Raw genomic sequence first — 24,514 nt, forward strand, 5'->3', positions numbered from 1 at the left:
AAGCTCATCCAAGCTTATTTCTTTTTTCTCGTCTAACGTTATTACGGGGATAGTCGAAGAGATCAGGTTCAGTAAAAATATTTATTTCAAACTCAAAGCTATACACAGCGCATAAGTATCCTTAAGTATTAGACTAAGCTATTGATTTTTAGAAAAATAGCCGTCGTAGGCGTGCTTTCTACCGCGCGAGCTTCCTTTCTCTCACGGATTTTACGCTTGTCCCTTGGACAATTGCATATAGAGCGTTTACATATAGAGTGAAACGGAGCATATTACCATGTTACGTTATATTACAGTTATTCTTAGGAGGACTAGCTCTCGCGAATAGAATTAGTGTCATTAAGACATATCACAACGCGAACGCATCAACGATTTCGCGTGAATGACGACCGAAGGTTCACGATATACATTAAAACAACACGAGGATGTTCATCGAGGAATTGTGAAATATCTTCGTTCTTAGTACAATGCGTAAGAAAAAAGCTTTTAACGAGATAGAACATGATCGAGTTTCTTTTTTTATTTTACCGATTTATCACACTGTATTGAAATAACACTAATATCACCTATAATTCAGGGCAATCATAGCATATTATAATTAACAAAAGGAAACTAGCGCTTCTTGCGTAGTCAGTTTTTAATTTTATTCGATATCGTTAATGATGAAGCAACACCACTTTATCTGCTCGCTAATTGGAAATTTAATATTTTAAAGGATGTTACATAATTAGTATGCGATTTCTCTTACATCCAGCTCAGGAAACGTTTATTTCGTTATTGCATGTTTATGCTAATAATAATAATACGAGTTATAATTTTTCTCAAACAATTGAACCAATTAAATATTTGTTCAACTAAAAATTAAGTTAAGATATAGTATTATCTTGATGATTAGAAGCCGATTAAGACTTTTTAATAAACTGAAAGGAAAACTTAGAAAGGAATCTTATACTCTTTCGTTTCTCGTTTCATATTTGCTCACGTTCAATTTACAAGACTGTTATTATATTATACATCTTACATCTCTATACTTATAGTTACACGCGATACGTCTAAAAATAATTATTAATCAATCTAGTGTCTTTAATCTTTCAACCTCGATGGTGTACAAAGTATTCTGGCATTCTATCATTCGCACCTTGTAGTTGTTTCGACCAATCGGGTCGAACAATCAGGGTGAGAAAATATTGCTCTTACTCGTTGTTGAAGTATACAGTTGATCGCAAACAATGATTACAATTTTATACAACTTATACAAATAACTCTGTACTGATTTTTTCATTAATAATATTAACCTTCCTTTTAGTCCTTTTAGATACAAACGAAATTTCACTTTCGTTCGAATGTCCCGACAGTGTTCAAATTGCTATTATATAAAATTTGTATAAAAAATTATATATTGTATTAAAAAATCTGTCCGTTTCGACTATTCGTCAACTTTGAATTTTTAAAAATCAAGGACATGAAAAAAATTTCGGGATGGAGAAAATGTACCCAAAAGTACCACGATGTTAATAAAGAACAGGATAGGGCGTAACGAAAGGTTAATAATATATGGGAATGAAAGTGTTCGACAAATCGCTGAAATAACGATTATGATACAGGGTTAGTTATCGATAATCATATTCGAAAATTTACAAATTTTATAATCTACGAATAAGAAAAGTAGTTATAGATAATGCTTATCGTAATAATTACTCTTTCAAAAAATCATAATTTTAAATTGTGGTGTGGATATGAAAGAATTACAAGGAAATCAAGAATCACTAATATCCTGCATTAAGATTATTTTAATATTTGAAATATACTAATATTTTCTTAGATTCCAAAGAAACGCGATACTATTCGTAGGAACACGAGTATTACTACAGAATCACTAGCGCTAGTTTATCGATAATACAACGAATATTCGCTAGAAAATGTGCAACTGATTAACGTACTTGCAATTTATCCTTCAACGACGAGCAGAAACGAAAACTTCGTCGTACATTCCACGACCCTTTACGATCGAAGCTTATTCGTCTAATATTTCATAATTTAAAACCAAAATTCTCTTATGCAATATTTGTCTCGATATGCGAAATTCAACAAAATCGCACCATCTTCCTAGCGATCGAAACGTTTGTTGATTAAGTATCAAAGGAAACGCTTGCTTAAATCGAAAGATCAACAAATTTGGAACAATTCTACGCTTCCTCCTCGATCCTCTCCTCGTTTTCACGTGCGCTTATCTCCTGTACGTAACCTTCGGTGAACTCTTTCACGATATCCGCAATTGGCATCACAGGTAAAGGAGGATGAGGTCCAGGATGAGTTTTCCTATGACAGATCAGACCAGGCTTCTGCGTGAATGCTTTCCCGCAAATGTCGCAGACGAAAGGCCTCTTCCCAGTGTGGATGAGCAAATGTTGACGCAGCTGAGACCTCCTCGCGAATGGTTTGTTGCAGATTAGACAGGAATGTGGCTTACAGCCTGTGTGCACTGCCATGTGCCTTTTAAAAGAATCTTTTTTAGTAAACGTTTTTCCGCATTCGGCGCATACTATCTTCTCCCTTTTCTCGTGCTGCGTTAGCAGATGTTGGTCGAGATTTTCCTGTGTGACCATGCGTCGTTTGCATATATGACACTCGTACTTAGGTTTAAAATGTGCCCATTTCTGGTGTACGTAAAGAGAGCCAGTATTCTGACATAGTTTTCCACACACGGGACAGTTAATCGGTTTTTCTTTATGATGAAACCGTATGTGGTTGGTCAAGTCGCCTTTCACTTTGAACTTCTTTGGGCAAAACTTGCACTGATGCTCGTACCGATCGGTGTGTTTTCTAATAAAGTGCGATTGCAACGAGTGCTTCGATCTGCACACGAAGCCACAGGCAGCACAAGGGAATAACATGTTATTGGGTCGTTTCCTGGACCAAGTTTCATGCTTCCTTTCCAAGTGTGCCGCAAAAAGACTCTTCTTAAGCGTCCTGTAATCGCAAACCGCGCAGATATACGCGCCATCTTCCTGTATGCACACCTTCTTCTTGTGCGTCCATGCCACATGTTTCCTGAACGAAATGGCCGAGCTGAACATCTCCGAGCAGAGTTTGCATTTCAGTGCGCTGGCCGGACTTCTGGAAATTTTCCTACGCGTCTTCGTTGGTGTCACATGATTATTCGGCAACTCCAAGGTCTCTTCCTCCAAGTATTCCACCTGTTCTATCTGATCCGGATCATCCGGATCTACTTGATCTATCTGTTCCAACTGCTCTTGATCGTTATACACGTCTTGCACCTCTTGCTCCTCATGTTCCACTTCTTGATACTCCACCACTTCCTTCGCCTCTTCAATGTCGCCGGATGTTAGCTTCTCTATAGTGACCATACTACCCTGAACTTTCACCTGATAAATATCTCCAATCGTTTTATCGTTCTCTTCGTCAATCGTGCCGTTTAGGATTATCGGTTTCACGTCTTCTTCTTCCTTCTGCTCTGCACTTCTGTTTAAAAGATCTTCATCCTCGTATAATTTTTCGTCCGTCGAATCGTACTGTAGTTCATCTTCGTTGTAAAGACATTCGACTTTGACAAGATCCTGTTTTCCATCCTCGTGTCCTATCTCATCCATCTGTTCGGGAATATCCTCGTCAGCCAATGGCGTGTCGTCTTCAGGTACAAACGCGTAGTACGGCTTCCCGTCAAACTCCAGGATCTGCCATTTTTTCATCACGACCGATTCCTTGTCGTAGATAAAGATACCGCGCGAGTTGAGGTGGTCAAGCTCGTACCTGAAACATCATCGATCAGTGGCGTTATTAACGGGCTACCTCGGTCGCTTGTTGGACTGCAAGCTTTAGCTTTTGAAAAGCGTTTTGTTCGTTCATTCTTATTGTTTATGGCAGTGTGTGCCAAATTTCCCGCGGATTAAAAGGTTCGTCACGCGTTTGTTACTCTTAAAACGCTGATAAAAGATTTGGGTTATATCGCTTGTAAAAGAGATAATAAAACTTAAAAAAAGAGGTTTTTGCAGTTTGGCTTAGGTACTACTCGGAGATTAGTCGTGAAGTATGTTAGAGAGTGAGATTAGAATAAAGCAGAGCATGAGAGGATTAATCGACAATCGATACGTGTCGTCAGTGGGGAAATTATATTTACTTTATTTCGGGTACGCGGAGAACGTTGCAGAACACGTAAGAAAATACAATAAAAATTTTAAGCGTTTTATATAGTAATTATAGTGGATTTTTATGCACTTATGGGTAATTTTATAGAAAAAAAGTATGTACAATAATAATATGTAAAATATCCGAGATAGAGTATTTGTTGTAATATTTAATAGGTAGAACAAAATTCTGTTTAAGTTCTATTTTTCTTCTAGTTCGTCGAAATATAAATTAAGTGTGCGTAAAAATATAAATTTGCGTAAAACTCCGCAATCTAGTAATAAGATCCTCTATTAGGAATACGATTCAATTCCATAAAAAGTCGAGATCGCCTTAAAAATTAAAGCTAGGCATTTTTTCTTTTCAATATAATCTACGTTAAAAATCGGGCGATGCATACAATTTTCGAGAAACTTCGATAAACAACTTTCAGTAAAGAACATTCGTAAGAAATTATCAAACCGTTGAACAGTGGTAAATCTATTAAATCTTATTCGCTGACAAAACAAAATCAGTCTTCGAAACATTTCTTTGAAATAAGTGCAATTCTCGATAAAAGAAGAAGAAAAGGAAAACTATAAAGTCTTGGTTAAATCTAAAACACAGCTTTCGGATAACAGATTTCTTCGCTTCTTCACCAACTTCTTCAAGATGTGAATCTTCGACGTAATTCCCGGTGAAATAAAGAAGCCCATAAAATCTTCGTTAAATCTAACACACAGTTTTCTTCATTTCTTCATGAAGTCTTTCAGGATGTGATCGATATGCATGACAGGAAGAGGAGGCAATGACCCAGAATGAATCTTCCTATGACATATAAGACCAGCCTTCTGAGCAAACGATTTTCCACACACGTCGCAGACATAAATCCTTTCTCCTGTGTGTAACAGTAAATGTTGACTCAAACTGCTATGAGTAGTAAACGCTCTGGCACAAACAGAACAGCTATACGGTTTATCTCCAGTGTGTATCCTCATGTGTTTCCTGAAATCGTGATTTTCAAAGAATGTTTTCCCACATTCTTCGCAGACAGACTTCTCTTTCTTTTCGTGCTGAGTCAACACGTGCTGATCTAGGTTCTCTTTGGTTACCAATCTCTTGTGACACACCGGGCACTCGTATTTCGCTTTATAGTGAGCGTGTTTCTGATGAGTATACAGACTGTGACTATTTTTACAAGTTTTGCCACAAACGTCGCATATCACAGGAGGTTCTTTGTGATTCAGTCTCATGTGAGTCGTCAAATCACCTTTGATCTTGAACTCCTTGCCGCATTGCTCACAGGAGAACTCATAAAGCTGTGTGTGTTTTCGTACAAAGTGAGATCTCAAAGTTTCCTTTCGAGAACAGATAAGACCACAAATAATGCAGGCGAATTTCCTGTTACTAGTTGATCTATTCTCGCCTGAATCTTCGTGATTCTGTACCAAGTGAGCAATCATTGTGGATCTTTTGTTGCAGCGGAAGTCGCAAATTGTGCATGATAAAGCTTCCTGTTTTTGAGATACTAGTTCCATGAAAGAATCGTCTTTTGAGGATACGTCCTTCTTCTTTCGATTTTCGTGAGTAAGTTTGTGCCTTTTTAATAAGTACTTCTTTTTAAATTGCTTTTGACAGATATCACAGGCTGGTAAGATTTTATAGTCGTCCTCTTGAGATGAGTTTGTTTCTTGTTCGGTTCCTCCGGCAGGTGTAGGTAATTTTGAAACGTAGATGGAATTTGATTGGGATAGTCCGTCCCTAAAACAGGAAAATGGCTAAAGTTTATTAGAGTTCTACAAGGATGGTACTTACTGACGATGATTACTTACAGTCGAAGTTAATAGTCACGACGAGTTTGATGTGAAAATAGTAAAATTAGCAGTAGTATTTATTCTATTGTTTGGGGACAACAATAACGATGATTCATGTTTTTATTCGATGTGGCAGGAAAATGGTACAAATAGTTGATTATAAATGGCTGACAATAATTCGTGAGATATAATTACACTTTCCAATTTCATTGTAATTCTTGAAACGTCATTTAGGATTTATAAAACATTAAACACGAAGAATATAAATTGCGATTCAACCAACAAATGGGAAGATGTCTAATAAATTTTCATTGATATAAAATAATTGAATTCATTATTGAACGTTATATTCATTGTGAGATATTCAATTTTTGTATCAATAGAACGAAGGATGCTAGAAAAATTTCAAGAAAATTATAGTTTGAACGCATGTTGAACAGATGTTTCAAAGATATTATGCAATGTATTTTTAACTATATTATTGATGGTGTAATCAAGTGGCAAAAATCCATAATAGAGGCAATCGTTTCTCTTTATGGCACTTCAAGGATGCACAATTATTGATTAATTGTTAGAGATGAACTTGCCGCTTCCCGAAATAGTTGTACTGAATTTCCTGAAACATAAAATCGTAAGTACGATTAAATTTAAAATTAGCTCATTGGTCAAAGCATCGTGTACCTTGAAACTTATTTATATAGTTACCTATAACTATTTTATAAACTTTAATTAAATCAACGTTAAATTGTTTAACATTTGTAATACATTTTATACAATACTTATCTGCAATTTAATTCATTTCACCTGAGGTAAAATGGCATGTCAATCGTTTCACATTTTCCAAAACTTCAACAACGTAAATCAACGTTCATTTACATTTGCATACAATAGAAATCGCGCACTGTTCACTGCGTAAAAGATAATTTCATTTAAAGAAAAAAAAATACAATCTATTTTCTATTTAAGTAAATCAAACAAAATAAAAATTAGTTATCGATATATATCGTAATAATTATATTACAAAAATAAGTATTTGATCGCATTGCAAATTATGTCATTTTATTTTAGGTAATAATAAACAATTATGGAGAATTTTGGATAGTCAAGAAAAATATATATCTTTCACGAGATTGTGCTTAAGATAAATTCTTATCTCATCTTGTATACAGTATATTTCACAATGGATCTTCCTATTTATTTCTCCAAATGATGCGTTTCTACGATACTCACATAATCTGATAGAAACGAATCGTACAAAATTATACATTTTTTTTACGGATGGAGTATGTACACGAAAATGAACGAAAGCATGGGAAAATAAATGTTTGAAAATATTAAAATACAAACATCGACGTTCACGTTCGGAATATAATAACATCATAATCATAAAAATTAGATAATTGAGGTTACGTGAAATTAAGTGAAAAATTAACCGGATATTAAGAATTTAAGATTTCCCCTTCGTAATTTTCCATCTCGATTAATAAAAATGTAATACAATTAATGACACAGCGTGTTAATAACGAATTGAGGAAGATCGATTTTCGTTTTATACTAATTTTACAATTCATTCAACAAATTGAGCTTAATTAAATTAACTAATATAAAATTTTCTAGTGTGATGAACACGAGAATCTTTTTTTTAATCCAGATATGTATATCATTCTTCCAGAAGGATGATCATAAGGAAAGTTTATTTCTGACAACAGGTATTCATACTGCTTCACATCCTTCTGCAAGAAAGTCATTTCTCCAGTCCACTTGACTCTGCCACAACCGTCGAATTTTTAATGCCTCAATCTGATCTCCATTTCAATTGAATTCCGAGTTTCCATTTCAATCGGATTTGAATGTTAGGAATATTAGGAAAATGGGAAAAACTCTAACACGAAGTTGAAATTAGAAATCATAAATCACTCACTAATATTATTAATTGGTAAACCATTAAGTAAGGGAGCTTGATATCTGCAATTCATGGAAATACAAATTGTAGCTTTAGAAATTACTCAGTCACTGAGAGCAATGTTAGACTTTGAACGAGAAACGAATTAGATTATTCCAAAGAAATATGAAGTATGTAGTGAATTTAAAAATAGCTGTATTAAGAAAATCAACTTCCATGTTCTATAATATCAGTTCATCATTAAATGTACACGATACAGCGTCTATTCTCACGATAAAATCATTCTTTCTTCATAAAGTCGCTAAGGATATGTTCTATATGCACCACTGGTAATGGAGGATGCACTCCAGGATGTGATTTTCGGTGACAAATCAGGCCAGGCTTCTGCGTGAACGTTTTACCGCAAATATCACAGATATATGGTCGTTTGCCCGTATGAATAAGCAAGTGTTGCCTGTAAGCTGTACGACGCGCAAAAGCTTTACCACATACGTGGCAATCGTAAGGTCTGTCCCCAGTATGCGTCATCATGTGTTGTTTTAATCGATGATTCTCTGTGAACGATTTTCCACATTCTTCACACACGAAACTCTCCCGTCTCTCATGTTGCAGCAAAATGTGTTGATCGAGATTCTCCTGAGTGACCATACGTCTTTTGCAAATTTCACACTCATACTTTGGTTTGAAATGTGCCCACTTCTGGTGCACATATAGAGAATTACTATTCGAGCACGTTTTCCCACACACGTCGCAAACTATGGGTCCTTCTTTGTGTTTAAAACGCACGTGTAACCTCATGTCACCTTTGACCTTGAACTTTTTTCCACAATATTCGCAATCGTATTTATATTCTGACGCGTGCTTACGTTCTAAATGCTCCTTTAATCTACGTCTATTCTGGCATTTAAATTCGCATACGTCGCAAGAGTACTCTTCAGGTTCTGTGGAGTACCTATAGCTATTTCGTCTTCTACCTATACGTTTGGCCGAGTGTTTTCTACTAATGTGAGAATGAAGAGTAGATTTGTTTGTGCTTTCGTAGTTGCAGAAGTTGCAGGCATACGTCAGACTTTCGACATCCTTCGCTTCTTCCTCCTCAGTTTTGTGCTCTAAGGCGACATGCATCTTGAAGGCGACCAGACTGCGACATATTTTGAAACAGACTTTGCACTTGTAGCGCTGGGCTTGTTCGTGAACAGCGTTTCTGTGTCGTTTTAGCATCTGCATCACCGGAAAACAGATGTTACACTCTTCGCAAGCATAAACATTGGTGTCGTCATAGTGATCTTCGTTCGTCGATGAAACATCATCCATATCTTCCTTTTTTATTTTAATAGGGGATAGATTATCGCTTGCCTCGTCATCAGCTGGAATCATAAAAATTTCTTCCGCGTCATCATTGTTCTTTAAGGTATCGTCTGTCGGTCTTGCGACTGTTTTTTCACATTCTGAGAGTTTTGATGGATTTGCTGGAAGGAAGGCATAGTACAGGCAACCCTCAACGTCAACTACTTGCCACGCTTGCATCGGAATCGATTCCTTGCCGTATATAAAACGTCCATCCCCATTCAGAATCCTGAAAATTACAGAACAGTCAGTTAGGTACTTGACAAACGAATTATTTTGTCGACAACTCGGAAATATTCGCCTGCTTTTTACATTATTACAAGCGAAACTTCAACACATGAGAATATGTGAGAATTTTTGTCATTGTGGTTAAATAACTGGAAATTATACTTGTCCACATGAATCTAAAATAAAGTTCTCACAGATGAAGGAAGAAGAAACATGCCAGACTTACAATTGCAGACAAATTGCCCAATTGCTGTGTAATTATCGTAATTATAGGAAATTAGTCAAGCGAAAATAGAAGAACTTCATTGGTCGGTTAATAAACATTTCGCTGTAATGGAACTGTAATGAAGATTAATGAATATCATTGTTGAATATAACACTATGACAGACTCGATTCAATGTCGGATATATTATATATATATAAAAGAAAATATCTTGCAGTATGATGTATTTTATAGATATGCAAGGTGTATATATATATATATATACCGGAATATATATATATATATATATATATTCGGAGTGTTACAAATGAACGAAATTGCCTAATAACAATTTTAATATAAAATAGTATTTTTTTACAAATAATTTAAAGCGGATGATTAGAATTTAAACAAAAATTTAAACAATCGTTTGGAAATGCGTTTTTAAATGTCTCGATATGTTAAATAAGAGTGGAAATAATTCCAATATTCCAAACATATAACTTTCAAAAATGAGGATGCAACGCAGTGCGTACTACAAACGCAAGAGAAGATGAATTGTATGCGCTGCATACAAAAACAGTTGATTTCATAGAGATTCTCTTTCTGGAAATTTTAAATCTCCATAGCGTGTCATAATAACGCTAGCAAATTGTCAAAATAACATAGGCGATAGGCTATCGTATACGCGTAATAGCTTAACTTTTGACATTGTTCTTCGACTCTATACGGTCCACTGGTTTGCCTCGCATTTAAAATAAATTTAATTTATTTTCATACTTTTATAAAAAGTAACATGTACTGCTGTTGAAATACAGTAGAATTTCCGCTGTATGAACTAATTGGGGGACAAAAGTGTTCGATCAAACCGATCAATTTTTGAATAACACGTTGACTGCCACGCCTGTTTTCAAAAAAATCTCCGTCAGGCCACGCGCGCTGCAGTACCAAGCGTTCTCTGCTCGGTGCTCCCATCGATATTTTCATAATGCGAGTCGCTCATCTGGTGGTCTTACCTCTCGTTTCTTTTGTTTCCATTCCTTCGCATTTGTTTCTCATTTCTCCACTTTCTACAAAATCAGTTTGAATCTTGGCCGAGCAACGAACGGTATAACTTAAAATCTCTGCCCTAATTCGATACAATGTCGAAAAGAAAAATTGAAAACTTATTTCTTAGTAAGTTAGATAACAGTGAAAAAGAAAGTTTTTACGAGGCTTATGATTGCAGAAGAAGCATTAGACGCGCTTAAGTAAAAGACGTCGAATGGGCCGAACAAGAGCATGAAAGAAGTTGAAGAAAACAACAACTTATTGACCAAATTGTTCCGACCAACCTCAGCTATGTATAGAATGCTTTAAAGTTTTAAATGCTAAATAATTTTTTTAATAAACCATTTTCGTATTACTTTTATAACAATTCAACAGTTTTATTATTATGGAATATCTTTTCAAATACCTACGACGATCCTTCGCAAGTAGTAGTCAAATAAGCGACACCCAAATATGGGTTTCGTGGCCTGATCAGAAACTTTGCTGACACCCGAATACGGGTGTCGTGGCAGTCAACGTGATAATATAGTTGAGAGGTAACGTGTGTTTCCATAAGGAATGTTCTACTGTGCTTCTATTAAATTGAATCGTAATAAAACAGAATGAGGATAAAATGGTACAAGAGATGAAATCTTTAGTTTGAGAAAATTTTTAGCAATGTTAATTTTTATTCTTTTAATAGAAAAATTTTACTTTAAACTTTAATAGAAAAATCTTTATATATTTTACGCCATTATATAAATACCTGTACCATTTTCTCTTTAGATAAATACTGACTCTATGATCGGAAAGAAACGAAAAACACACTTTCTGCTACTTCTCTCTTAGAAATGAAAAATATCCAATAAAATAAAATGTCAAATCCAATTCAACGTGAAAGATCGCAAAAATATAATCTCTAATAATAATATAAACCATAAAGCGTTAATTGCACGAGACTGTTCGCTGTAAAACAGTTCTCAATCCAGCCTTCGTCCTTAAACGATCCACTTCAATTGTTTATACAATTAACAGTCTCAATTATTCATCACATCGTTTAATATATGGTCGATCAACACTCTTGGAAGCGGAGGATGCGATCCAGGATGAGATTTTCTATGACTGATCAATCCAGGTTTCTGCGTGAATGCTTTGCCGCAAATATCGCAAACGTAAGGCCTGATGCCAGTGTGAATTAACAAATGTTGCTTCAACGCTGTTCTACGTGCGAACGATTTGTTGCATATGGTACAAGTGTACGGTTTGTCGCCAGTGTGGATCCTCATGTGTACCTTTAGTCTACTGTTTCTGGAGAACGTCTTGCCACATTCTTCGCAAACCACGTTCTCCCTCTTCTCGTGCTGTCGGATCATATGCTCGTTCAAATTTTCTTGAGTGACCATTCTCCTTTTACATACTTGACATTCGTATTTTGCTTTATAATGAGCAAATTTCTGGTGTACGTACAATGAGTTGCTGTTCAGGCACGTTTTCCCGCAAACATCACAGATAACCGGTTGTTCTTTATGACTGAAACGTATGTGATTCGTTAAATCGCCTTTCACTTTGAATTTCTTTCCACAAGTCTCGCAAGAAAATTTAAAATCATCCGTATGCTTCCTGGCCACGTGTACTTTTAATTCGTATTTATTCTTATTCTTATAGTCACACTGAGTGCAATAAAATAATTGCGGTTGACCATCGGACGTGCAAGATTTTGGTACCTTATGCTTCCTTTTTATATGCGAGTATAAAGACGATTTTTTATAAGTCTTAAATGAACATTCGTTACACGAGTACTCTTCGCCGATGTCCATCTTGTGCTGTCGCTTATGCGAGTATAGCGTACTTTTCTTTGCACATTTAAAGTCACACAGATTGCATTGTTCCTCGACAGACTTTTTACTTTGTTTCTTGCTCGTGCGAGTGGCCACTGAAGGTTCATTCTTGCATTCGAACTCGAACGGCGTGCTTGAGACGGTCGAACTGTCCTTATCTTGCTCCTTTAAACAGGTTCCTCTAGATTCTTCCTTCTCTAAAGGTTTATCGTTGCATCTCTTCTTTGAGATTTCCTCGCTATTGAGCGTCTGATGATTCAGCGTTATATGAGAAATCAGAGTGCCGCTTCTTTTACACAAGAAGTTGCAACTATTGCACGTGAAGTAAGTCGTCTTCCGGTCTCTGTGTTCCTCCATGTGTTTCTTCAAATTAGACCGAGTACCACATTTTCTATTACAAATGATGCACAAGATTTTTAAATCTTCTTTGACTATAAACTTGTGTTTCTTTTTAATATGAATGTTTAACATGGACCTCTCGCTACAGATAAACTCACAGGATGTGCAACCGTACCTCCTTTTCTTCCTTGATTTCTGTGATTGCACCTGCTTAATCTGTTTTCCCGAAGATACCTTCGATCGATGTCTAGAGTTCAGTCGTTTTCTACGAAGCCACGAGTTCAACTTGTTGGACATCTTGTGCCTGTTTAACATGTTTTCCACAGGAAAGTTCATATTGCACTTGTCACACGTGTAAAAGTTGTATAAGTGCACCAAACTGCCGACGTAGGTTTTCACGTTATTCTCTTCTTCATCGGTCTCCATTTTTACGCATGTTAGAGAGATGCTGGAATTTTCTTCGCCAATTTCTTTCGAAAGTTCTAGCATTTTCTTGTCGTCCAACACAGGCACCAACGAGTAGTGTAATTTACCATCGGGATCGACGTGCTGCCATAATTGCATGGGTACAGAGTCCTCCCCAACGATGAATCGACCGGAAGAATCCGTGGTGAGGAGCTTTCCACAAGATCGGTCCCTAAAACACAATTGAAAAGGAATGATTACTTTCGAAGGATTTTATTTGTCATTTTGGTACATAGGCATTACTTACTGCTGATCTAAGTCGTCTTTACAGATTTCTATGCGATTTTGTCTGAATAGAAATGTATGGTATATGAGGTTTGCGAGATTGGGAGTGATTTTTTTTTTATTCCGCACTATTCTGTTCTTTTGGGGGTTACATTGATTTTATTGATCTTCGTATTCGATTCTAAAACATACGAACTCGCGTATGACGAACGTATAAAATTAAAAAATTGCAGAGACGCGAAGAACGTGTTAAACACACGGACATAAATAAATATGAAAATAATGACATATATTTACAGGATAAAATGTTCAAGTTATGATGAGTATATGTTTTCAAAAATATCAAAAATATTATCAAACTTTTGGTATTTCCAAGAAAATACTCACTCGTTTTATGAACTTCATCCTGTATATACAAGCTGTTCTACAGTGTTTTACGTACTTAATGCTAATTATTTTATTTATATCGTAAAATACGATGTTATATACTATTATACTTCTAGATGCTATCGCAATCTCTCTCTCTCTCTCTTCATTCATATTGCGCTTCACGCTTCGATCTCAGATCGATTTACACAGACGCTCCATAATATAAATTAAAATGGCACAAAATATTTTTCGAAAAAGAAATGCTGTCAAAGCATTCACAGATAAGTACGAAAGTGTAAATGAGTATCGTTAAAATCATTACAAGTATTATCAGTAGATCACGGATATTTATAGAAATTCATAGCTTTATAGATACAAGTGAAAAAATTGGATCCAAGCAGAGATATGTTTCGTTTTTGTTAAATATTAAAACTAGTATTTTATGTTTTATATATTTTTATTTATTATATGTAATCTCTGGATTTTCGTGTCTTTCGGATTAATTCAGTTATACGAATTCAAGAGACTCGACTAATGAGAACAAGTGTAGAAATTGAAAAGAATATTTAAAAGGAAGAAAGTAAATAACGAGCTCATATTGACAAATTGGTCTCAAGTTGCTTGAATTCAAGTAACTAATCTGAATGGTCTTTTCTCATAAATGCATAAAAAAATCGCAGTCTAATCACGATTTCTAAAATACTATTATATGTATATTATGTTATTATTATGTTACAGCGAAATCTCTGCTTGGCATTCAGTCACAGTGTCGGTAACGCTTTTCTTTTTCCCAAGAGGCACAGGAGGTGAAGACAAATGAGCGTCAGGATGTTTCCTTCTATGCTCTATCATATAATATCTTCTCTTAAAGGACTGTCCACAAAGATCACAGATATGTGGCCTTTCCGTAGAATGCGTTAAAAGATGCGTATTTCTCATATGCGAGGTTCTAAAGTTTTTCTTGCAAATATGACAAGTATACGGTTTCACGCCTGTATGTGTAGTCATATGAGTCGCTAGATACCTTTTTGACGCAAATACCTTTCCACAGTCTTTACACTCGTACGTTCTACTGTGTTGTTGCATATGATTGTCTAAATTCTCCTGTGTCAAGAGCCTTTTATTACAAACGTTACATTGGAACTTATATTCGTTCAAATGAGCTACTTTCCTGTGCTTATACAAAGAATAGTTGCTCGTGTAAAATTTTCCACAGATGTCACACATGTGCTGCGAATTGCTGTGAGTTCCAATGTGGAATTTCAAGTCCCATTCCATTTTGAAACGCTTCCCACAGTGTTCACACGCGAATTTATAATCGTCCGTGTGCCTTCTAATGTAATGGGACTTGAGGTTGTTCTTCGTCTTCGTACGATAATCACATTTGTCGCAGCAATGCAATAAACTGGAGTCGATGTCTTGATGGATTAGACGATGAGCTTTCAAGTCGCATTTGTACTTGAAGGTTTTGTCGCAAGTTGAACATTTGAAGGGTCGGTGGAAGCTGTGCTTGCTGGTAATATGACGGAGGATCTTGCTCTTCTGTTCGAAGGTCGTTTGGCAGATATCACAGGTATAAGTACCGTCGTTGAGTTTTTTATACAGATCTTCTTGTTGTGTACTTTGTTTCTCGTTATTTTGTAATTGATTCGAACAATTGTTGAAATTTAGACATAACTTTTTCTTTGTAGGATTTTTCGACGAAATCGTTTCGTCGTCGTTTATTTTCCTATGTTTGGAGTTTGTGTTATTGGTTGAAATACTTTTCGTTTCTGCGCGATTAGAAGAGTTGTTCACACGCCTGTTGCTTCTATGTTTGCGATTCTTCGAAGCTCGAAACGCGATTCTTCTTTGAAGAATACTCGATGGTTTGCGAGAAGCTCTTAATTGGTCTTTCGATTGTTTAGGAGCGATGGCTTTGTTCTTCGAGGTTAAGTGCTGCGTTGATTTCCTAAAACATGAATGAAACGAGTCAGTAAAAATTATTCTTACTCTTTGGTGAAAAAATTTATGGAACATTTATTTTTTCTTCTTGTACTCTGTATTAGCGAAAGTTGATGATATTTCTTTGATGCACATTTATATTTTCACATGAAATTATTTGTTTCCTTGCATCTATTAGATGTTGAAAATAATTGTACATATTATCAAATGCGTTGAAATGAATTCTTGCAGTATTTGCTTTTTAAAATACTTATGTATCTATAGGTTATCGTATATAAGAAATATAATCGCAGATATATTTATTAATTACAAAAGCATGATCGGAGAATCTGGATTTTATTAAATCTTTTAAATAAAGTCTTCAAATATTAATAACACAAGTAAACCAATAAACCTTATACCCCAATATCTAATGAATATTTAGTGAGATGCATAAATCCTCAACATTTCACTAAAGAAAAACAAAACAATCATATTTTTTTAACGATATTAGCATATACTTTCCATTCATCATGCAATGGTCTACATATCTATTCTTGATTATTGCTTAGCAATGGCGTTAGTAATGAAATAGACCGAAAGTCTTCTTCTGTTGTATGCAAACACGTGGCCCAACACTTAAGTGTGTTAAAAGATAAATTCTACCACCAGTGCAGACGAAAATTTTACTGCAAATATCGACGTATATGGGAGAATGAAATCCAATGATATTCATCGTATAATTGTAATTTTTGTGATTATACAGAGAAGGAATAATTCGTCTTTCTGCGGAATTTTTATCATTTGATTGTTCGATGAACACCGCTCATGCATAATGTGTACCTAGAATAGAAATTATTTTTAGCTGAAAGATTTGTAAATTAAAACTCTGAAAAGATATCATTAGAAACGCAATATGTATATGTATTCTAATGAATATAATTACAGGGAATAAATTATTTTCATAGCGCAAAAATTTAAATTATACGAATAATGATTCAAATGAAACATAGATTTTATGAACATAAAAGCAGTAACACTTGTAACAAACATAGTTTAGAATCATTTCGTGTAATGTAGTAAGATATGTATACAGTAAATAGATGTATGTATAGTAAATATTTAAAGATGGCATGCGATTAATTAAATTCCAACATAGGTATTTGCTGAAGTACGATTTTCTGAGTAGAGAGACTGGAATTTAATCATCTATTAATTAGACATTCGATCTATTTGTTGCTACTACAGAAAGTGAAATTTACAGACTGAAAAGGCCATTAACAAAAAGGTTGTCACAGTGATAGATGAAAGGCTCAACTTACAAGAAAGAATAGCCTTCGTCTTGTATTCTTAAAAAGCAAAAAGGCTGTTAGAGAGTTTAATTTTTTTTCTCTTATTCACTAATGTACAATATAATTTTGATATCTGTCATACCTACATGTATCTTCGTTTTCAACGAAACACATTATTCGGTTTTAGATATTTTTGAAACATTATCGACACTTCTTAATCAACGTGTTGACCTAGAAAATATACAACGTGTGAAATTACAATATAGAAAGTTATTTTAAATTATAATACTTACTTTTTACACTCCCGAATTTCACAAATTATCATAACATTAAAATATCTGCCTTTATTCTGTAAAATTTGTTAACGACACGAGAAAATAAATAAAAACAATATGCGTTTTAAGAGAAACGATATTCGTTTATTTTATACTTACAGTCTATCAACGCATATATATTTGAAACTAATATGAACACCCTTTTCCGTTTACAGCCGAAGAGTATAAACAGTACTTACATATCTGCTCGTAACAAAAATTAGTATTAAACTTTAATATCATATCAACATTGCAAATTTATATACTATGTAAGTGGATACACAGGGTGTACCCAATTTAAATATCAAAATTTCGGGAGCGTGTAAGGGACCAATATGTTAAAAAGAAAGGACCTTTAGAGATTTGCTTCATTTTGGAGAAAAACGAAAAGAAAAAGAAGAAGCAGAAAAGTTTTCGTTTTTTCACTTATTTATTCACGTTATCATCTATTTTACAAAAATAATGTTTAAATAATTTTTTTTACATCTAACATTGAACACTCTAATTACAGCTATCAGAATAAATAAATGTTAATAAATAATTAAAAAAACGAACTTTTTCATTTGGCCTTCTTCGCGATCTTCAAAATGTAGTAGAAACGAACAAATCTTCAAAGGACTTTTTGTATCGCCTACACGCTCCCAATGTTTTGATATTTAAACTGGGAACGACCTGTATGTAAAGCTCTACACAATCGATCAATGTCTTTCCTCCCATGAAGATTTATACATAATATTCTAATTAATATAATATTATTTATACATAAATTTAATTATTTGAAAAATAATATCATCCTATAGTATCAAAAGAAGAAAAGCAAAGAATGATAGATAAAATAACAAACCTCAGTAATCACACACAAAAGAAACAAATTATTTTCCATTGCACGATTTAAAACTGTTCAGATTGTTTGTGCGATTCTTGATGCTTCAAAAACGAAGCCTTATACTTAAACACAGCTCCACAAATGTCACAGTTAAAGATGAGGAGATGTCGTTGCATGTGCTTATTTAGTAACCTCCAGCTGCTGAACCGCCATTTGCACTTGGGGCAATTGAATACTCGCTTCACTTTACCCCTGTTTTGCGAGGTCGCACACTCTATGTTCTGATTACCCCTAATTGCCCCGTAACATACACGAGTGTAAGCGTTTCTATGTGTCTTGGATATGCGGCGGTGCTTTTGAAGAAAATGACTATTTCGATATGTTTTTCCACAAATCTCGCAATAACATGGGTCGACCACGTGTTTCGCTTCATGATGTTTTTTAAGATCATCGTTAAATTTAAACGTCTTCGGGCAAAGTGGACATTTGTAATCGGCGTTTTTCGAGTGCATCCTGATCTGATGACGAGTCATATTTTGCTTTCGTCTCGACATAAAGCCGCACTCCGAGCACTCGAATATTTTACCGGTATCTTCGTGCAGCATCATATGAAGCTTCAGCGTCTTCTTGGTCTTTAAGAGTCGATGGCACACCAAACATTCCACCCGTGCGTTACTATGAGTCTCTAAATGCCTCTGCAATGCGTACTTCTTCCTGAAGATCTTCGAACAGCAGTCGCAAGTAAACGTTTCTTCGTTGCTCGTCATACTTTCAGAACCATTGGAACATTGGTCCAACCACTGAGAAAATTGTACAGGCGACTGAACAAATAGATTCGTATGTACCTGAGCACTTTCGTCAATTTGAGGATTTTTTCGCTCAGGCGATTCGATTAGCTGTTGTTCAGTCGTATCTTCGGGTATGTCTTGTTCCTCCAACTTGATGGTGATATCTCCCGTAATGCACTCTTCTTCGTGTTTCTGTGCCGATGTTTTGTGCTCCATGGGAAGGAGGAAATATTTGTCGACGTTTTGCACCACGAGGTACGTTTGCTCGAGCGGATCACGCTGTGTCGATCTAAAAGCGAAAAACAAAGTTGCATTAATTGGAGGCTTGCTTTCGCTATATATTTATTTCGTTGAGGACGTATAAAGTTTTTACGTTGCTGACCATGTGTACCAGGACTATTCGTTATATTCGCTGGAAAACTCTAACAAATTTTGTTTTTTATACGACATATGTATATATATATATACATATGATACAAATGAAGTAACATGAGTAACGAATTAATGAAATATATGGAAAATAAAAGAGATAAAAGATATTCAATTTGCATTAAATATCGGTACATATTATTATTATTATTATTATTATTATTATTATTATTATTTATTTTAGTCCGTGCCTTTCGGCTTTGGACGAACTTTCGATTTACATTTCTTACATTTATTATACTGCACTCCTTAGCATATTCTTATCTCTAGTCGCTAAACTAATGACTACACATTATTATCCTTTGGTCTTTTGCCTCCTTGCTCTGCTACCTTCTTGTCCTTCTCCCCGTCTTGTATTGCCCTTGCCCTTCTCTTCTCTATTATTGCTTTTAATTCTGTTAGTCCTTCTCCATTCTCATTCAGTGTTTTTTCCATGTCTTTTAGTCCTCCCGTTATTTCACATTCTTCTATTACATGTCTCAGGTCCTCTTCTTCCCTTCCACATAATCTGCACCTTTTTTCTTCCTCCTCTTTCCAGTGTTCCTTCGCTTTGGTCTCGCTTCCATACCTGAATCTGGCTATAATTTTCCTGTCCTTCCACTTCATCTTCCCTTCCAAGTACTTTGGCATCTCATCTATATTTATGTTTCTGTAGTATATGTTATATCTGAATTCCCTTATCCTTTTCCTCCTCTCTTCTATTTCTCTTTTCCTTCTTTCCTCTACAATTTGATCTCCTGTCCAACTTTCTTGCTCCTCTCCTGCTTCCCTCTGTGTCCCTCCACTTTTCACCTCTTCTAGTTTCTTCTTTCTCTTTCTTGCTCTTTTGTCTTCCTGGCCATTTCCCCAGTTTCTCTCTTTCCTTTATGCACTCTTTTACCAGCTCCTCTTCCAATTCTAGAGTTCTCTCCTCGTACCTTGTTGCTCTTTTTAATGCTTTTTCCTTGATTTCTTCTAGTTTACACTCTTCTGTCAGTATGTAGTTTGGTATTGTCCTATCCAAACCTAAGATCCATTTCACGTACCCTCTTTTTATCCTATCTAGCCTTTCTTCAATGTTCCAACCCCATACCTCTGCTCCAAACAGCGCCACGCTCTCTACCAATGCTTCAAACATCTTCATTCTCCTCTTGTAGTCCTGTTTGAATCCCACACCTCCTTGTCTTTACATATTAGTCCTGCTACGTTCCAAAAGCACATTTTCATCCTCTTTGTATTCCCCCTTTTTTCACTTTGATTCCCCTCTCTTTCTTCCTCCAGTCTCTCTTCGTTTTCGTTCCATCTGTACCATCTGCTCTCCACCTTCAGTTTCTTGTAGCCTATCTTTATGTATTCTCCCTTTTCCCTTCTTGCTCTGGCTGCCCTTCTTCTTTGTTGCTGTATCTCCCTTTCTTTTCTCGTCAGATCGTCGTCTATGTAGACTCCCTTTTCCAGGTTGCTTTTCTCCTTCATTATTCTTATTTTCTCCTCCCTCGACTTCATCGTCGCCACCATTATTGTCGTCTTGTCTCCCACTCTTATCATGTGTGCCCTTTCTGCTTCTATCTCTATTCTCATTCTTTCCCTTATGAACTCCTTTACGGCCTCTTCGTTGCTTCGTTCTTTCCAGTCCACCTCCTTGATCACTATGTTCCTTCTCCTTTTCTCTCTCTCTCTCTCTGCCCTTTCCCGCTCCTCCTCGATTCTTCTAATCCTGTTCAATAATTCCTTCCTTTCCCTTTCCCACTCTTCTTTCTCTCTGTCCCTCTCTTCTTTCCCTTTCCTCTTTCATTTCTCTCATTAACTCCTCCAGTTGCTTTTCAAACATTCCTTTTATTTCCTTTATCATTGCCTCTAATCCCCTTTCCATTTTCTTCACTTTTTCCGTCATTACCTCCCTTCCTTCCTCCCTGGTTGGTGACTCTTTTTCTGTCCCGCTGTACCTGTCCAGTGTGTTTTTGAAATCTTCTTTATCTCCCGCTTTACCCATCTTCCTTGGTCTTCCTCTTTTTGTCGCCATCTGTTGTTTCCTTGCCTTACTTTCTGCCTTGCTTCTGATTACCTAACCTCTTCTTTTTTTTTTTGGTTTTCTTATTTGTATTTTTCTTTGTTCCCTCCTCGTATGCTCACACTTTATTTTCCTTTCTTCGTGTCACTTTGCGCTTCCTTTTCCTTTTTCCCTTCACACTTCACTTTTTCCACAGAGCTCCCCGTCCACGTGTTACTCTCGCCTCAAACCAAACCGAAAGTCCCAAAATATTGATACATATTTCTGATACTGTATCGACAATGTATTTATTATCCTAGCAGATTCGTTAGGATAGAAATAAACACACGTGTTTCCTTCTTCCGAGGGACGCCTTACGTAGCTGCTGAAAAGTATTTCAAGTATGTACATTATATTCGTGTATGATGCTGAAAGGAAACTAAATAGAAAATTAAACCAAGCTCGTTACACATGGAAAGATTCTTCTTATAATTAATTACGCTGGTTTAGTTTTATTTCACATGTACGATAATATTAAATTCAATATTTTATTCATGAGTATTGAATATAAAAAATAATCATCTATAAATGTGGAAAAAAGAATGAAGAAGACCGCACATTGTTGTGTACAAATATGGTGTCCCTTCACCACTAAAAAAAGTACACTAGATTAGTAGTATGTTAAACACTAACAAGAAGGGTTATTTTTGATTGAAAAAATTATTCTTCTGTACAGTATATCAGTAATACAGTTCATGAGAACTAAAGTATTTTACATAATCTTATATACTTATATATTTTCGTCTCTTTTTTTCAAATTTACATGAGATATAAATTTCTCTCGTAAGAATATCTGTATCTATATTACATTCCTTGTATTACTGTCATATTCATATATATATAAAAGACATTTTCGTGTAAAATTTTGTTGATTTACAAAGTCTAAATGTTACATTAAATGTACATTTACGCTGTACAGAGTACTTACATTAGCCTGTTGAACGAATCGAAGACAATCAGCATCAAAGATCGCGATCGAAATTTTTATGAAAACCAACTTCTTTAATTAATCAACACAAATGTCTATGTCCACAAATATATAATACGTATCTTCCAAGCGAAATGAATATCTTTTCAACGAAACAAACTTTTATAGATATAAAAGATTCCATAGAGTTTCACTTCGCTTGAATTAACATTCAACATCTTTAAAATTAATAATTAACTATTCGCCTGCAGCTTTTTATTATTCAATGAAAATGCATCGATAGGAACAATTTAATATTAGTACTACAAATTACGGTAATACAATGACCGTATTACGAAAGATAAAAAAAACAGGAGAGAAACTGACTATAGGACACAGAAATGGTATTTTAAATAAAATATTAGTAGGAAAAGAATAATTTAAACTCAACTACCTCATATAATAACTGCAAGTATTTATCACATTCAATCAAAACTCATTTTTTCAAAACAAGTAAAAGACTTACGTATTACGTAGCCTGGTGAGTATAGTGCAGCCATATCGATCGCGTACTTGTAATTCGAAACTCACAGAAATTCAGTGATTCAATGAAACACTTAACTACTTCACAGAATGCGTCAAAGGAAGGCTTCACCGTAACAGTTTCCAAATCAATTAATCAACAAATATTCGAGAAATCGACGCCCTCGATCACATGCCTTTCACGTCCTAACGTTACATGTAAAATGGAAATATACAAAAAAAGTGTCTCGTCACACGTTGTCCGTTCGTCTTGCAATTACTTGCTACTTTTGTTCACGATTATTTTGTCTTGTACACCATGTAACAGGTTTGTTATTTTAATCGGAGGAGGTGGTGGGTGCACCCCAGGGTGCTTTCTGCGATGCAACATCATGGGTGACCTCTGGGTAAAACTCTGACCACAAATGTCGCATACGTAAGGCCTTTCGCCAACGTGCGTCAACAGATGAATCTTCTGTGAGCTGAGACATCCAAAAGTTTTCCCACAAATCGCGCACAAATAAGACTTCTCCCCGGAATGAGTCCTCAGATGCTTGGTGAGGCCATATTTCGTCTTAAATTCCATCCCGCATTGTTCACAAACGTATTTAATCTTGTGCAGCTCCATATGGTTATCTAAATTCTTCTGCGTCTTGAACTTCTTCTTACATGTCTGACAGGGGAACTTCTTCACCTTCGTCTTGTGTTTGTAATGCTTATGGAAGTACAGCGAGCTTTTGCTGGGATAAGAAGAGCCACAGATATCACACACGCAAGACTCTGTATCATGATCTTTCACATGTGTCGTATAATCTGATTGTACCTTAAACATCTTTCCACATTGTTCACATTTATAGTTGTAGTCTTCTGTGTGTTTTCTAATATAATGGATCTTCAGATAAGGCTTGGTGCGTGCTTTGAAGTCACACAGACTACATGCATGTAGGTTTACCGGTTCATCGTGAACCTCCATGTGCCTGCTTAGATGAGCTGTGGTTTTGAATCCTTTCGCGCAAATAGGACACTTATGAGGTCTCGAGTTACTGTGCTTGAACATGTGCCGTGTATGTTTACTTTTACGATCGAAAGTCGCGTAACAGATCTCGCACGTGTGTACTTTCTTCTTGGGGAGTATTGGTTTCACAGATTTATTTTTTTCCTGTTCTTGCTCCTGTTCTCTCTTTCGGAAGTCCAAGGGGGCGTCGTCGAGATCTTCGAAGGAATCGTTGCTACTTGAATCGTCTTTTATTTTTTCTTCTGTCTGATTTGTCTTTGTTGAATGAACGTCATCTTCTTTTGCTGGTTGAGCCTTCTTTTCTTCGGTGGAACCCGGTGGCGGTTCCTTCATCATGAACACACTCAGCGACGTCGGTATCCGAAAGTAATTATCTTCTAGTTTTACTATCAGAAAAGTTGGGGCGAGTGGATCTAGCGCATTGTACCTAAAAAACCATAAAGCTAGTCAGTCGATTGCGATAAAGATAGTCACTCTTGTGATTGGATGAGTGAGAGGATCGTATAATTTTTTGTTTTGTTCTGTTTCTTTCAGTTTTGCTAAACCGCGCACGAGAGCATGCACCTGGTACGTATATAAGATCAGTA

The 24,514-nt window shown here is 35.7% G+C and overlaps 8 protein-coding genes and 1 pseudogene across 12 annotated transcripts in view; all 9 read right to left on the bottom strand.

Moving 5' to 3' along the window:
• Window positions 1–67: 67 nt before the first annotated feature.
• Window positions 68–24,514, bottom strand: part of LOC122566518 (zinc finger protein 470-like) — a 55,388-nt gene continuing 30,941 nt past the window's right edge. Inside the window, exons 1-2 of one of the 2 annotated variants that reach the window (XM_043723911.1) lie at window positions 8,167–8,190; window positions 68–3,771 (exon numbers count right to left, since the gene is read on the bottom strand). In XM_043723911.1, the coding sequence (XP_043579846.1) occupies window positions 2,187–3,710 (1,524 nt within the window). In that variant the 5' untranslated portion in view covers window positions 3,711–3,771; window positions 8,167–8,190 and the 3' untranslated portion in view covers window positions 68–2,186. Of the gene's footprint in view, window positions 3,772–8,166; window positions 8,191–24,514 lie in introns of those variants that run through there. The other variant, XM_043723910.1, reaches the window with a different exon arrangement.
• On the bottom strand, window positions 4,875–7,687 carry LOC122566633 (zinc finger protein 525-like). The gene is made up of 2 exons (XM_043724188.1): window positions 7,659–7,687; window positions 4,875–5,886 (listed from the first exon to the last, which is right to left on the bottom strand). Exons 1-2 carry the CDS (start codon window positions 7,685–7,687, stop codon window positions 4,875–4,877), a joined length of 1,041 nt encoding a protein of 346 aa, XP_043580123.1.
• Window positions 6,977–12,062, bottom strand: LOC122566520 (zinc finger protein 62-like). Of its 2 annotated transcripts, none has more exons than XM_043723914.1 (2): window positions 11,942–12,062; window positions 6,977–9,418 (listed from the first exon to the last, which is right to left on the bottom strand). In XM_043723914.1, exon 2 carries the CDS (start codon window positions 9,367–9,369, stop codon window positions 8,122–8,124), a length of 1,248 nt encoding a protein of 415 aa, XP_043579849.1. In that variant the 5' UTR covers window positions 9,370–9,418; window positions 11,942–12,062; the 3' UTR covers window positions 6,977–8,121. The 2 variants fall into 2 exon arrangements, with proteins under 2 accessions (XP_043579849.1, XP_043579848.1); XM_043723913.1 differs by lacking the exon at window positions 11,942–12,062 and adding an exon at window positions 9,502–10,628.
• Window positions 11,070–13,655, bottom strand: LOC122566517 (zinc finger protein 26-like). Its single transcript, XM_043723909.1, has 2 exons — window positions 13,539–13,655; window positions 11,070–13,463 (listed from the first exon to the last, which is right to left on the bottom strand). The coding sequence occupies exon 2, from the start codon at window positions 13,388–13,390 to the stop codon at window positions 11,687–11,689; it is 1,704 nt and encodes a 567-aa protein (XP_043579844.1). The 5' UTR covers window positions 13,391–13,463; window positions 13,539–13,655; the 3' UTR covers window positions 11,070–11,686.
• On the bottom strand, window positions 14,617–18,261 carry LOC122566523 (zinc finger protein 530-like). Of its 3 annotated transcripts, XM_043723919.1 has the most exons (3): window positions 17,243–18,261; window positions 17,131–17,157; window positions 14,617–15,836 (listed from the first exon to the last, which is right to left on the bottom strand). In XM_043723919.1, the coding sequence occupies exons 1-3, from the start codon at window positions 17,272–17,274 to the stop codon at window positions 14,618–14,620; spliced, it is 1,278 nt and encodes a 425-aa protein (XP_043579854.1). In that variant the 5' UTR covers window positions 17,275–18,261; the 3' UTR covers window position 14,617. The 3 variants fall into 3 exon arrangements, with proteins under 3 accessions (XP_043579854.1, XP_043579856.1, XP_043579855.1); XM_043723921.1 differs by lacking the exon at window positions 17,131–17,157 and having other exon boundaries at window positions 17,247–18,261; XM_043723920.1 differs by lacking the exon at window positions 17,131–17,157.
• On the bottom strand, window positions 18,306–19,244 carry LOC122566634 (zinc finger protein 501-like). Its single transcript, XM_043724189.1, has one exon. It carries the CDS (start codon window positions 19,242–19,244, stop codon window positions 18,306–18,308), a length of 939 nt encoding a protein of 312 aa, XP_043580124.1.
• Window positions 19,827–20,574, bottom strand: LOC122566635 (vicilin-like seed storage protein At2g18540; the record flags this gene model as incomplete). Its single annotated transcript, XM_043724190.1, has 2 exons — window positions 20,375–20,574; window positions 19,827–20,316 (listed from the first exon to the last, which is right to left on the bottom strand). Coding segments are annotated over exons 1-2 (690 nt in total), but the record flags the coding sequence as incomplete, so codon positions are not given.
• LOC122566528 lies at window positions 20,184–23,191 on the bottom strand (annotated as a pseudogene).
• On the bottom strand, window positions 23,190–24,260 carry LOC122566636 (zinc finger protein 557-like). The gene has a single exon (XM_043724191.1). The coding sequence runs from the start codon at window positions 24,258–24,260 to the stop codon at window positions 23,190–23,192; it is 1,071 nt and encodes a 356-aa protein (XP_043580126.1).

The sequence above is a fragment of the Bombus pyrosoma genome, linkage group LG4 (genome assembly GCF_014825855.1).
Source record: "Bombus pyrosoma isolate SC7728 linkage group LG4, ASM1482585v1, whole genome shotgun sequence".
Classification (NCBI taxonomy): Eukaryota; Metazoa; Arthropoda; class Insecta; order Hymenoptera; family Apidae; genus Bombus; species Bombus pyrosoma.

What these genes read in the sequence shown, in the direction of transcription:
- LOC122566636 (XM_043724191.1), bottom strand. Translation starts at nt 24,260, where the DNA reads ATGAAGGAACCGCCACCGGGTTCCACCGAAGAAAAGAAGGCTCAACCA.
- LOC122566634 (XM_043724189.1), bottom strand. Translation starts at nt 19,244, where the DNA reads ATGGAGCACAAAACATCGGCACAGAAACACGAAGAAGAGTGCATTACG.
- LOC122566517 (XM_043723909.1), bottom strand. Translation starts at nt 13,390, where the DNA reads ATGCAATTATGGCAGCACGTCGATCCCGATGGTAAATTACACTACTCG.
- LOC122566633 (XM_043724188.1), bottom strand. Translation starts at nt 7,687, where the DNA reads ATGACTTTCTTGCAGAAGGATGTGAAGCA. An exon ending in TTGCAGAAGGATGTGAAGCA is followed by an intron (nt 5,887 to 7,658) that starts GTATGAATACCT and finishes TTCCTGTTTTAG; the next exon opens with GGACGGACTATCCCAATCAA.
- LOC122566523 (XM_043723919.1), bottom strand. Translation starts at nt 17,274, where the DNA reads ATGTGTTTCGTTGAAAACGAAGATACATGTAG. An exon ending in GAAAACGAAGATACATGTAG is followed by an intron (nt 17,158 to 17,242) that starts GTATGACAGATA and finishes TTGCTTTTTAAG; the next exon opens with AATACAAGACGAAGGCTATT. An exon ending in GACGAAGGCTATTCTTTCTT is followed by an intron (nt 15,837 to 17,130) that starts GTAAGTTGAGCC and finishes TTCATGTTTTAG; the next exon opens with GAAATCAACGCAGCACTTAA.